Below are 12,665 nucleotides of genomic sequence, written 5' to 3' on the forward strand. Positions count from 1 at the left end.
TCACATTCAGGAAATGCTTTTTATTACTAGGTTGTCTCATTAAGTAAGGCTTTTGTGACGATAAAATTGACATTTTTTCAGGATTTCAATTATCTCACTTTTCTTAAATTATCATTTCACTTTCAGACAGACTGTCACAGCTTGGAAAATAAACCCCTTTTTCCAAAAAAATCAGACTGATAATTCAACATTTTTTCCAGGACATCAGCTTATACTCTGACCTAAAAGCCATTTCTACATGTACCATTTACTGCTCCTCTAAACGCACTAAGAATCATCTTCATCAGAACTCCTCTTCTGCGTTTCTGCAGCGGGACTGTTTGAGCAGAGACAGGCGAGCCATCACCTCGGACACCGACAGCTCCCCGTGAACCTTGTTGTCTCTGGTGCGCACATTGACGCTGTTAGTCATCTTCTCCTTCTCTCCAACCACTGCCAAAACACAAGACAACAGCTTGACATAACACCCTACACACAGCTACCCTAACACTGTCCCCACTCCAATGCTGACTTCAAAAGCTGTGGGTGGCTCGCCAGCTTGGACGACCATTTGCCTTACAGCAGACCATTTAGAAATGTTTATTTTGACTTACAAAGACTCTTGCAGCTGTGGTGTTAAAAACACTCGGGCTGTCGGCTACAAATCAAATATTCATTCATTTCTGGATTACAATTTGAATGCAGAATTTATTTTTTCTCAATTTGCAGAAACCTAACTCAAAATAACCTTTTTTCAACTTTTTATGACATTTCACTTTAAAATTCCTCAAAGTTTCTGGATAATACTCAAACATGGTGGTTATCAAAAAAATAAAGTTGGTTATTTAAATAAAATGAGAGGGAAAAAATAATCAAATGACCTCCCTTATAACTAAATCAGAAAGGCATAAAATAAGGTATAATTCTGCTGCATGAAAATAGTCCTAAACAAAATAAATGCCTCACAGATGAGAAGAATTTGACATTTTTATAGAGGTAAAAAAGGATAAATACTAAAAACTGGTTCAGTGTGAGGATCTTGCATAATGTGGGCTGGTGAAACTCACTTTTTCTGGGAAACACTCACCAAGAATGAAGTTATATTGTGCCAACTGGGCATTTCGGATTTTCTTGTTCAGAAGACAACTAGAGTCCAGGTCAGCGTCTGCCATAAAACCAGCTTCTGTGAACTGCTTACACACCTGAGCATTGAAAATAAGGACACAATTTTATAATAGCCAACAACACATTCCACAAACATCCGCTTCCTTCTCTAAATTATAAATAAACATTCATTTTTCATCTTTATGTATGGCTGTCTTTTGTGCATAATTCTGACTAAACAGGTTAAAAAACAGACTTTAATTGTAGAGAAATCAAGTTATTTTATGTATATAAATGATTTTTTAATCGGACAAATGTAAGGATAAAGATGACCGGTTCATTTTCTGAGAAAGACTGTAGGCTAGAGGCCAAAACACGTTAAATTAAGCCACATCTTAAAAGAAAAAAATATACATACTGTATGATTAACATTATGGATCATACAATTAAAGTAAAGACATAAAAATGATCAAATTTAGACTATATTTCTTTTAATTTGTCTGCATATCAATAAAGAAGGGAGTTTCATAGTTTGTTTCCGAAATTCCTTTCTCTACATCTTCAGTATAAAAAAGTAGAACTACAACAAATATAAATGCTGGAATCTGTGCCAGATGTGAACACACATATTTTAAGATATTCCTGCAAGAAAAAAGTAGAAGACGGACCTTCTTTCCATAGTCCTCGCAGGAGGGGTTGACGGGCACTAGCATCACCTGGCGTGGAGAGAGCCACAGAGGCCTGTTGGGTTAAAACAGCCAAAATCATTCTCATTATTACAAATCTTTTATTTTCTTGTTCCTGTTTAAGAGCTTTTTTGAAGTTAAAAAAGTGAAGGAAATGATTTGTTAACCTTTAATTGATTTATTTCAAGAATAAATTATTAAAAATTACTGGGCAAAACACACACATTTTTCAAACTCATTATATAAATAATGAAATGCATTGATTAGAAAATAGAAAACAAAACACACCTATGTCACACTTGATTAATTAGATATAGTAATTATTAACTAAAGTCAAGTACAGTTTGATTGCTTTGGACATAAACATGACAACATACTGTATGGAGTTCTATTAAATATAGATCGTAGACCCCAAAACACACAATATTCTAATAAAACACATTAGAAAAGTCGGCCACATCTGCCGGTTTTTAATCATTTTTAGATTAAGTTCCAAACTCAAAACATCTGGAATCAGAGTAACGAAAATAAAAGCTAAATATAGAAAATCTCAATTAACAAGTTCACTTAAACTTAAAAAAAAGCCTGCAGCTGATTCAAAATTCTGTAAAGGCCCTGAGAGTACTTGAAACTTTTGCAGATGGATAGTAATTATTTCACAAGCTCAGACAGAGCATTCATGTCTGCACTTGTTCTGTAAACTCTCAGAGCTGCACTTAACATTCAGTCACAAAGGATGGAGCGTTATTCTGGTTCAAGAACTTGCAGGTTTCACTCCTCTTTGCTTGATTCATTTAAGCCTTTCTTGAAAATTAGCTGCTTTTGTTTTCATCCTTCAATAAACACAACGTGTTACGTTTGATCTTTTTTGCATTAATCCTTCATAATCCGAAAAAAATCCTTGGATGCATTCATTAATGTCACTTGAAACCGGTTTAGAACATATTTTTCAGCTGAATCATGTTTGTTTTCTATATGGCCTCCAATTCTCTGTATTTCCTAAAGAGTGAGTTTGTTCCTTTTGAGCCCAAGTGTCAATAAAATTCACTGTTGTGCAACGTATGGATTGTAGATGACAGGTAAAGACTGGTTCATACTATGCAAAACATTTGTCTAATATGTGGAGCTGCAAAAGAAACATCACAGACAAACTCAGGTGCAGAACATCTACATTCACTTGCTTTTACTTGTAGGATTTTTACAAGTGAATACAACGTGGAGTTCAGTTTTCCCCAAGAGACCGTCAGTTTGAAAGCAGACCAACCAATTGTAAACGGCTCACCAAAAGCTGCTGAGCTCACGGAGTACTTATAAGTACTCTGAAATCCTCTGACTAACACTCGAGGTAATCAAAAGGATGGCAGTAGTGACAGAAATGTCTGTTTTTGCGTCAATTTAGAGACCTACTTCAGTGCAAAATTGTTTTTTTTTCGTGTTTTTGTGGCATTTTTCTCATGATGAAAAACGAAGCTAAAAATTGCATTTCTATGTACTTTGTTATTCAATGCATTGTGAATCAGGAGCAGACACAATTTTCTTTTGAAAAATAGTTCATTTGTGACATAGAAAATATGCTTGGGAGGCCACAAGCTTTTAATTTTTTTTTTTTAAATATAATTTTGGGGAAAAAACAGCATAATCATGTTTAAAAGACCAACATGTTCTTTTGGCATTGTTTTCATGATGGAGGACATATATAAAATAATTTTAGATTAAATCTCAGTTTCTGAGTATTTTTTTATTTAAATGGTGATGGATCAGTTACTTTTTATATAATGCTCCCTAATTTACAAGATTGTTTTGCATTACTTATAGGTTGCTATAAATAAGAATCCTTTTTTCTAAATAAAAAATTCTAAACATTATAATAACATACAATAAATAAATCTTGTTATAAAAAAAAACATAAAAAGCTTTTATGAATTGATATTAATAAAATTTGCTTTTTAAATGAAGATATTGTTTTTAAACTAATAAAATAATATGAAGTTAATTCAGTGTCTTTACCATTTCCCGGCATAGTTCTCGGTGAGAATGGCAATCATCCTCTCCACTGAGCCCAGGATGGCCCGATGGATGATGACTGGTCGAGCTTTGTCATCACCATCTTTTCTGTGTCAGAAAACAAGAGATCAGAAAAACAAAGAGGCAGATCAACAGCTCATCCTCATAAATAATGTCAATTAAACACGTGTACTCTAGAGAAACAGCTCTGTTAATTACAGCCACACAATTCGTTACAAAAATGTCTCAAATTTCACTGTGTCATGATCATGATCCCTGGACAGCAAAGGGCTGAATAAATCAACCTGGTCCATTAGTGGAATGTTTAACTGGACTACCTGCTGCTCATTTACATACAACTCATCACCTTTGAAACAATACGACTGTAGATCCGAGTGTGCAAGCTGGGACATCTTATCCTGCAGGAGCTTAATGTATAATCCTTGGTGCAGCAAAGCCCACAGACTCAGCAGTGTGGCTGTGTTTTGATTAGGTGACTCACCCCACAAAGGTCAGGTTGAAGCGAATAGGCAGCTGGAAGTCTAGCTGAATTGTTGCGCACTGGTGGTAACGTCCAATTGCGTCTTTGATCTTAATGTCGATCTGCAGCAGCACAGAAATAATCCCGTTTGAAGAACCCAGAAAATCAAGCTGATGGGATGTTTGGCTGGAAACATCAAAATTGCTTTCTGACCTTGGGTCCATAAAAAGCGCCATCTCCGGGGTTGAGTTTCCATGGTTCCCCGAACTCATTCAGGCTGTTTTCCAGTTGCTGTCAAACAAGAAGCAAAGCTTCAGAATTATTATATTCCCACTCAAACTATACATTTTTTATTGTGAAATCAGTCTCAGTGGACTTTAAATTAAAATTGTGCAATTTTTAGCTAAAATCAAAGAGCCTGTGTCACTTTTTTTAGAAATCTTCAACAGAAATGAGTTGTGGTGCGGAAGTCACACCGATATCCCAACATTCCTTTGTCTACACAAACATATATAAGCAGGGCAAAAAAAAATAGGGAGCATATCAGAGTTATGTAGCTGCACAGTTTTGATCCAGGAAGTAACTCAGACGAAAATGAAGACATTAATGGATCTATTTGTCTGCAAGTGTATAACTTAGAATTGGAGCGGAGAAAGAGAGACTTTGTCCTGCGGATAGTAGTAGTTGCGTTATTAATCCGAGAATTTTCGAGCATTTTCATCTGCTCCTGATCCAACACGATTTGAATTAAGAAATACTCAAATGCAGTTTAAATCGCAAGTTCTTTTATATAAGTCCTCTACTATGAGAAAAATACTACAAGAACACATGGTGACTGAATTGACTTCATTTTGTTGGTACCTGAGGTAAGGCATTTTCTATTGGTGACATCATAGCCTTGTTTTGTTCATCTATATTTATGTCAATGGCACAAACAGGGCTCTTAACACGGCAGGTTGCTCTGTATCAACAGTCCCACCCACAACCCAGAATTGTATTTAAAATGATCTTTTGTCATTGTGCATAAAATATGTCTTTAAAAAATGACAAAGACTTTTTTATTTTAGCTAAAAACATCATAATGATACATTAAAAGATCACTGGGAACGATTTTACAATAGAAAAAAAATATAGTTTGAGTGCGACTTTTGGCCCTTACAGTGAAACAGACCGAGCTGAACTGAAAAGCACAATCAAATGCAAAAGTTTTTCCCTTTGATTTTAATTGAGGCTCAATAATATTGTACTGAACATCTTTAACCAGAAAAAAATACCCAAATCAACTCAGATGAGTAATAGCTTACTAACAACACGCCGCCCACAGCAATTGAAGAACCTCCACATGAGTCACAGATGTGATACTACTGGATGACCACATGCACGGCAGGCAACCAGCCTCTTCATAACCAGTGTCACATCAAAGCAGCCGTTTGTTTCAAGTGTGCCAAAAAGGCTGCATTCATATATTTTGATTACAAAACACTTGCCTTCTCAGCCTGGTTCCACACGTCTATATCACCCAGGTACTTCTCTGGACGAGTGGAGAGGTGAAGCTGGAAGGAGAATCCGAACACGTCGTAAACGCCACGCAGGAAGTCCAGGCAGCCTTTCATCTCTGATTCAATCTGCAGTTTTAACAAAAAAGCATCTGGGTTTAAAAAATAAAACATGCTTAACTTTTGACAAAAGGAAACTAGGAAAGTTGCGTGAATGCTTTTTGCTGAAAGTAGTCAGTGAAGATGCTGAAGCTTTTTGTTGAAAATGGTGACACAATTTACTTTAATTACTAAAGCTTTTCGCTGAAAATGCAAAAGCTTTTTGTAAAACGTTAAATTTGCTAAAAGACTGGAAATTTGGTTAAAAAACTTAAACTAAATTTCTGAAAAATATGTAGTAAAATTTCTTAAAAACTGTAAAATTATTTATTGTGCTGCTTAAATATGAGCTAAACCCCAAATTATCAAAAAGAAAAACCTTAGTAGATGCCAAATTAAGAAAGAAAAAATTGTTGCTTTAATACTAGCTGAACTCCAAAATACCCCAAAATTCCTCAGTAAACTAAATTAGCCAAAAACGTTAGTATGTTGCTAAAATAGAAGCTAAACTCCAAATTCACCTATTAAAAGCCCCAGTAGATAAGAAAATAGCCAAAAATGTTAGCATGTTCCCTTAATATTCGATAAACTCTAATTTAAAAGTAGCCCATTAATATATTTAAAGCCTTGTTGCTAATGTACTTAAAATTTTGACATTTGATAATGTTCTCATTCATTTCCTAAGGGCCATATTTTGCTCAATGTTTAAAAAACTATAAAGTTTATGAATACCAAAAGTACAAGCAGTAATGTCCTCAACAAGCAGAATGTTTTGATACCAAGATTGCTGAAATCGCTGAAAGTGTGATTGAGTTTTTAATGTGCCACTATAGTGTGGATGCATTCACACAATAACGCACCTGATCCATGGTGCAGAAAATGTGGGCGTCGTCCTGCTGAAAGCGCCGCACTCTGGTCAGCCCGGTCAAAGTTCCCGACAGCTCGTTCCTGTGCAGGACCCCAAAATCCGCCAATCTCAAAGGCAGCTCCCGCCAAGAGCGAGGCCTGTGGCTGAACATCAGGCTGCAGGGCCACAGCAGAGCAGCCAGTCACACGGCTGAGATCAACTCAATTATTCACAGTCGCCCCACATTTACCAGTGACCGGGGCAGTTCATCGGCTTCAGAGCGAAGACATCCTCCTCCACCGGGAACGAGAACATGTTTTCACTGTAGTGCTGCCAGTGGCCAGATGTCTCCCACAGCTTGCTGTTGTAAATGTTGGGGGAGGCTACTTCCTGAAAGCCTCTTCTCCAGTACTCGTCCTAGAACAAACAGCAGAACCACATAATCCAAACACTCCAAGTGAACCGCGCAGGTACTCCACAGAGCAGAGCCACAGTATGAGCCCTACCACAAAAACACAAGTCACTGCAACAAAAATAGCACTTTAACTTTGTCTTTAAAGAAAATGAGCAGTTTAGTAGCCATCAGTAAGAGGAATTCTGTGATTAAACAAAACTGTGAGAGGAGCAACAGAACCAGAACACCCAATTTAGGAGAACATTTGGTGAGCAGTGTTCGCTGAAACGCAGATCTTGGTTTTAAATATTTGGTTACGTGTTAGGTAAAAATGCAAAGTGTGTGGATGCATCTTCCCTCGCAGTGATAAACATGGGTGACACCATAAGGATCTTGGCACCTTTTCCCTACAATCTATGCAAGCTCCTCCAGGCTTGGTCTGGTTTGTGGGAGTGAGCTGTCAAAGCCTTCGACATGTCGACTCCACTCTTCACATACGTCAAAGGTTCCTGCAGAGTTGCTGAACTTGGACGAGAAGTGGAACTTTGAAGTTTTACCTTTGGAGGGGAGGTCATCTGCTCAGATTAAAGACCCACTCTTGTGAAAATGGTGTAATTGGTGCTTTTAACATGTTGTTGTGGCATTTTCTAATGACGGAGGACATATAATACGAATATTAAGCTCAAAATTGTATTTTTGAGTACATTTAAATTCAAATTATCATAAATCTGGAGCAACTGAAGAAGATTCTGTTACAAAATAACAACACGCCACCATACTGACCTTCCGTTGTCTTCAAATTCAAGACATTTTTTCAGAATAAAAGATTGTTTAACTGTCATCATTTTGCTCCCCCGACTAAACTTTACAGCACAAGTAATCAAAATTGTAGCTAAGAGAATACGGTTATTTTTCAAAATAAAAGATTGTCAAGTATCAAAAGAAGAAGAAGAAAAAAAGACGGGTATAATTAATTCTTTCTTCCTCAGCCCGGTGATAATTGATCCACGGACCAGGACCGGTACCAGTCCATGGCTCGGTGGTTGGGGACCCCTGACGTAGAAAATAAACTTGGGGGGCCACAAACGCCCTGCTACAAGCTCTCTGCAACAGTGAGGGGAACGGGGGGCGGGGTTTCTCCGTGCCAATTGTCCCGACAACAGCTCAGAGGCAAATTTCTAATACATTACTGCCGCTCTGCAGAAACTATGTCTTAGAAAACAACACAAGTTTTTTTCCCCAAAGGCACCATGATTAAAAGACTGCTTTTAAAATGGATTTAAATGCAAATCAAACAAACCTTTGACTCCTTTCACTTTAGGTCAGTTATAATCGTGCATTTAAAGCGCGTCGAGCGTGCACAGCATGAAGAACAGAGCCAGGATTTTGAAGCTGAACCAGTTTTTGAGGTTATTCTTGGTAAGTGGTTTGTGTGCGAATGTATTTATGCGGCCACCGGCACAGAGTCCAAGACAAATTTCCTCTGGGACAACAAAGTATATTTGATTTGATTTGATTGACTTCAGTGAAGAGGCAATCACCCGTAGCACACAGGAAGTGATTAGCATCGCCTGATGAGTTCTACAGTGAGACTCTGTGTTTCATGCTGTGTTTTCATTTTAAAACTATAAATATATTTCTGCAGTTCTACCAACTTTAAATGAAAACAAATCAGGAATCCAGCACCAATGACCTAATTCAAGATCTCACAGTGAGAAATAACATGATTCTGATTGTTAGTCAGTGTTCGGTCCTTACTCGGATGAACTCCGTGAGCGTGTTGTAGATGTAGGCTCCACGCGGCAGGAAGAAGCAGCTGCCGGGACTGAGATCGTGGAAGAAGAAGAGCTCCTGATCCTGTCACCGAGAAGACAAAAAAAAAACAAAACACTTTTTTAAGGACTTGTCGTCACATTGTCATCTGCAGACACAGCCAGTGAGAAACTACTGTACACAGCAGGGAGTTACCCAATCATCACACACTGACAGTCATCCTGCAGCTTCACAACTACAGATCAGGGGGAACTTCTTGACTTTTTAGAAAGTTGAATTTGTCAAAAATTAGGTTTTGAGGCAGAAATCCCCAGCAGACTTGCTCACCTTTTAATAAAAGCTGGTACTTCTTAACAGTTATTTTTTATTTGTATTTTTATTAAAGGGAAAATCAAGTAGAAAAGTGCAAAATTTACATTGACAAAATCATTGGTTCCCTTTGGTCAAGATGGAAAAACTAGAATGATCACAAAAATAATTTAAAAATAGAAAATGTACAACCAAGTAAAAAAGTGCTGAAAAACTACAGAAAAATATTTTTTTTATTAGTGTTTAAATATGCTGATTTTAAAAAAACTAAACAATTTCTGTATTTGTCAATGTAGACACTTGTGGACAGGTATTTTGGTCCACTATTTGCGAGTCACAGACATCTAAGAGGGCTTGGACAAAGTATCATAGAAGGCATAACAGATGTCTTTTTTTCTTAGCCAATCATGGAGGTTTTTAGCCGTTTGCGTTTGTGTTCTGGGTCATTATCGTCTTGGAGCTCCTCTGCTATGCTATTAAGACACTTCATCAGTATGTAATCACCAAGTATCTGCTTGTAAGGCAACCAAAAAGGCGCCATGTAAATAAAATGTACTATTATTTAGAAGATATTTATTGACAAGTACAAGCACAACAATACATAAAATATAGTGAAGTATAAAAAACAGTTTATATAATAAAATCACCAGTAAAAGTACCAATAAAAGTAATTAAACATAGAAAATATTTGCATATGTAAAAGACAGAGCTGGTGTTTTAGAAAAGCTGCAGTTTTGGCTCATCTGCAAACTGTTTCAGAAATGTTGCCGACATGCATTGTGGGAAATTCCAGTCCGACTTTGTTGTTAGTAGCATTTGTATCCTCCTTGTTTGTCTGCATGACACCCACTGTAGCTCAAACATGACCAGTGTTGGGAGTTACTTTTAAAGAGTAATTGATTACTTTAGTTACTATATGAAACTGTAATTAAATTACTTTACCGATTCCCCAATTTAAAAAGTAACTCACGAGTCACTCACATACAAATTCTTAAAGGAATAAAGGTAGCACAAACAAGATTCCATTGTAAAATCCACACAAAAAAAACACAGGGTTTTTGAGCACCACCTCATTAATGTTGCTATATTAACATGAGAAAATGTACGTTGTAGATCAGACTACACAGTAAATAGACAGGTTGCTCATTGACACTCGGGCAGTGGAAAACGGTTCATCTCCAGGACATAACTTGCACTTAACTGAAATATTTTTGCCTTTATTTTCAACAAATTAGAAATCATTTAAATACCTCCAGATGTCGAATGTCCGTAAGAATTTGTCCACGTCCATATTTCTGCTTTCATGCGCGATCTCAGTATTTTTTTTTTTTTACATTTATATCAATTTTGTTTTCATCTAACCAAGAGACAATGTCAGAACCAACTGTTTACACAAAAATAATTGCTTTTATTATGGTTTCACTGCACCAAAATGTGAGTAATGAAGTGATGAGGGTTTCTGTAGTCTAGTTATTGTAATTCAATTATTGAAATTTTAACTGTAATTTGTCATTTTAGTCCTTTAAACATTAAACTACAGTAATTTAATACTTTGTAATGCATTAAACTGAACATAACAAATGCTGCTAAGTAAAAATGATGTACAGTTTGAGTGGAGTTCTCTTATTAAACTATCATTGGAGGTTTTTTTGGGCTCCTTTGTTACCATTTATACCATCTGTCTCTAAAGTCACATCAGTTTTGTTCAGGTCCAGGGAGGTCAACTTCTAAATATCATGTGTAGCTGCTTAGAGATGCGCTCGTGGCCTTATAGTTTCATAAGTTTGACAATAAAATAAATCAGATGAACAAAGATTTAAGAGAAATTTCTCATTTTACACATTTTCAGTAAGCTCAAATTAGTGATTGTTGCTGATTTTTCTGTCAGTTATGGCTTTTATCCATTTTTAAAAACTTTTTTGTAGATTATAATTGGTTATTTATGCTTTTTTTACTTCAGTTTTAACATTTCTTCATACTGTAAAGTACTACTGGATTGAATTGGCCATTTCTAAGAAGTTTGGTTCTTTGGTAAAGGGTTGTGTTTTATTTTAAATGGGTCTCATTTTTTGAGAGACCCACTGGTTTTCATGATCAGGGGTAAAAAAGTGTGGTTAAAAAGGGACATTTGTTCCACATCTCTGTGACATTTGGATAAAAGTATGTCATTTGCAGCTAAAGAAATCCACCAGCTTTTGCAGGGAAAAGCGGTCACAGCTGGACATGCGCAGGCACACCTGAGTAAGAAAAACAGACGGTGATGACCAGTTCTCATAGCGTTTCCAAGACGCCTCGTCCAAATGGAAAGGCTTGACCTGGGGATGTGTCATTGAGCACCATCTTTACCACAACATGCCGCTTTTGCCACCAGCCTCCGACAGGAATCAGCACCATTATCCTGGCACTCTCGTTTAATATGGAGCTGTGTTATGATAAGTGCTGAACGACACGCTGCCGTCTGGGTCTACCCTGCTGGGAAACCAGCTGGAGTGCTCTGATGACTCATGGGTGGTCTGGATGTGCCAGCAGGAGGAGTCACAGCACCCCCAGCTGGTACGTTCAGGCTCAAGCAGCAGCAGCAGCCTCGGTGGAACGACTGACTTACTTTCCCAATCTTGCGATGGTCTCTGTTCTTGGCCTCCTCCTGAAAGCGCTCCCACTCCTTAAGCATTTTCGAGTCTGGGAAGGAAATCCCATAGATCCTTTGGAGAGTTTCCATGTCGGAGCAACCTTCCCAGTAAGTGGAGGAGTTCTGTGGACAGAAATACCAAACCTCTATGGAATCTTGGTTTTAATATTGGCTCAACAAATGGAGCTTATGGTTTTGGATTGTAAAGATTAAGTGAATTTCCTACACACCTTGTAAATCTTCATCGCCTTGATTTTGCCTGTATGTCTGACATGGGGGCCTCTGCATAAATCAATGAGGGGCCCACATCTATAGGACAAGAACAAGAAAGATGAAATGAATAAATGCATCGACTCTACAGGGTACGACAGAGTATTAGGGACACAAAAAAAAAATTGTATTACGAGATTAAAACTTGTAAATTTACAACTTTGATAAAGTCATCGATATCCTCGCAGCCGTCCACTTCCAATAATTCTTCCTCCATGAAAGATAAGATCACCTCCAACTCTGTCTGATGCTTCTGTCTGAGGAGGCCTAGTTTTTGGCATTTTTAACGCTCTTGTGCAAATGTGTCAGATCCATTTTATTCCTCTTCGGTACTTTAAGGTGAAACAGGGCGTTTCATTTGGAGGAGGGGGAGTATTCAACACTGTTTACATTCTCCTTTAGTGTTCCTTGTGCCCATGACAGATACTTGACGTAAAGTGGCAAATGGGCTTCTGGGTATGTGAATGAAAAGGGCAGAATAAAGTCCTTCAAATGTTTGTCTCTGAGCTTTATTTTACATACCGAACCCCGGAGATTCAGCCTCACTGATAATAATTTGATTTTGAGTGGTCAAAAAATTCAGAATTTGTTTAT

General features: G+C 37.3%; 1 protein-coding gene across 1 annotated transcript in view; it reads right to left on the reverse strand.

Annotated features, from left to right (window-relative positions):
- tars3 (threonyl-tRNA synthetase 3) overlaps window positions 1-12,665 on the reverse strand; it is a 16,229-nt gene continuing 3,564 nt past the window's right edge. The window contains exons 8-19 of the mRNA XM_024294969.2: window positions 12,032-12,110; window positions 11,778-11,924; window positions 8,849-8,947; window positions 6,947-7,113; window positions 6,710-6,872; window positions 5,742-5,879; window positions 4,468-4,545; window positions 4,276-4,376; window positions 3,777-3,881; window positions 1,752-1,824; window positions 1,067-1,181; window positions 1-432 (exon numbers count right to left, since the gene is read on the reverse strand). Of these exons, the coding sequence (XP_024150737.1) occupies window positions 284-432; window positions 1,067-1,181; window positions 1,752-1,824; window positions 3,777-3,881; window positions 4,276-4,376; window positions 4,468-4,545; window positions 5,742-5,879; window positions 6,710-6,872; window positions 6,947-7,113; window positions 8,849-8,947; window positions 11,778-11,924; window positions 12,032-12,110 (1,414 nt within the window). The 3' untranslated portion in view covers window positions 1-283. The remainder of the gene's footprint in view (window positions 433-1,066; window positions 1,182-1,751; window positions 1,825-3,776; window positions 3,882-4,275; window positions 4,377-4,467; window positions 4,546-5,741; window positions 5,880-6,709; window positions 6,873-6,946; window positions 7,114-8,848; window positions 8,948-11,777; window positions 11,925-12,031; window positions 12,111-12,665) is intronic.

The sequence above is a fragment of the Oryzias melastigma genome, linkage group LG3 (assembly GCF_002922805.2).
Source record: "Oryzias melastigma strain HK-1 linkage group LG3, ASM292280v2, whole genome shotgun sequence".
In the NCBI taxonomy this organism is placed as follows: Eukaryota; Metazoa; Chordata; class Actinopteri; order Beloniformes; family Adrianichthyidae; genus Oryzias; species Oryzias melastigma.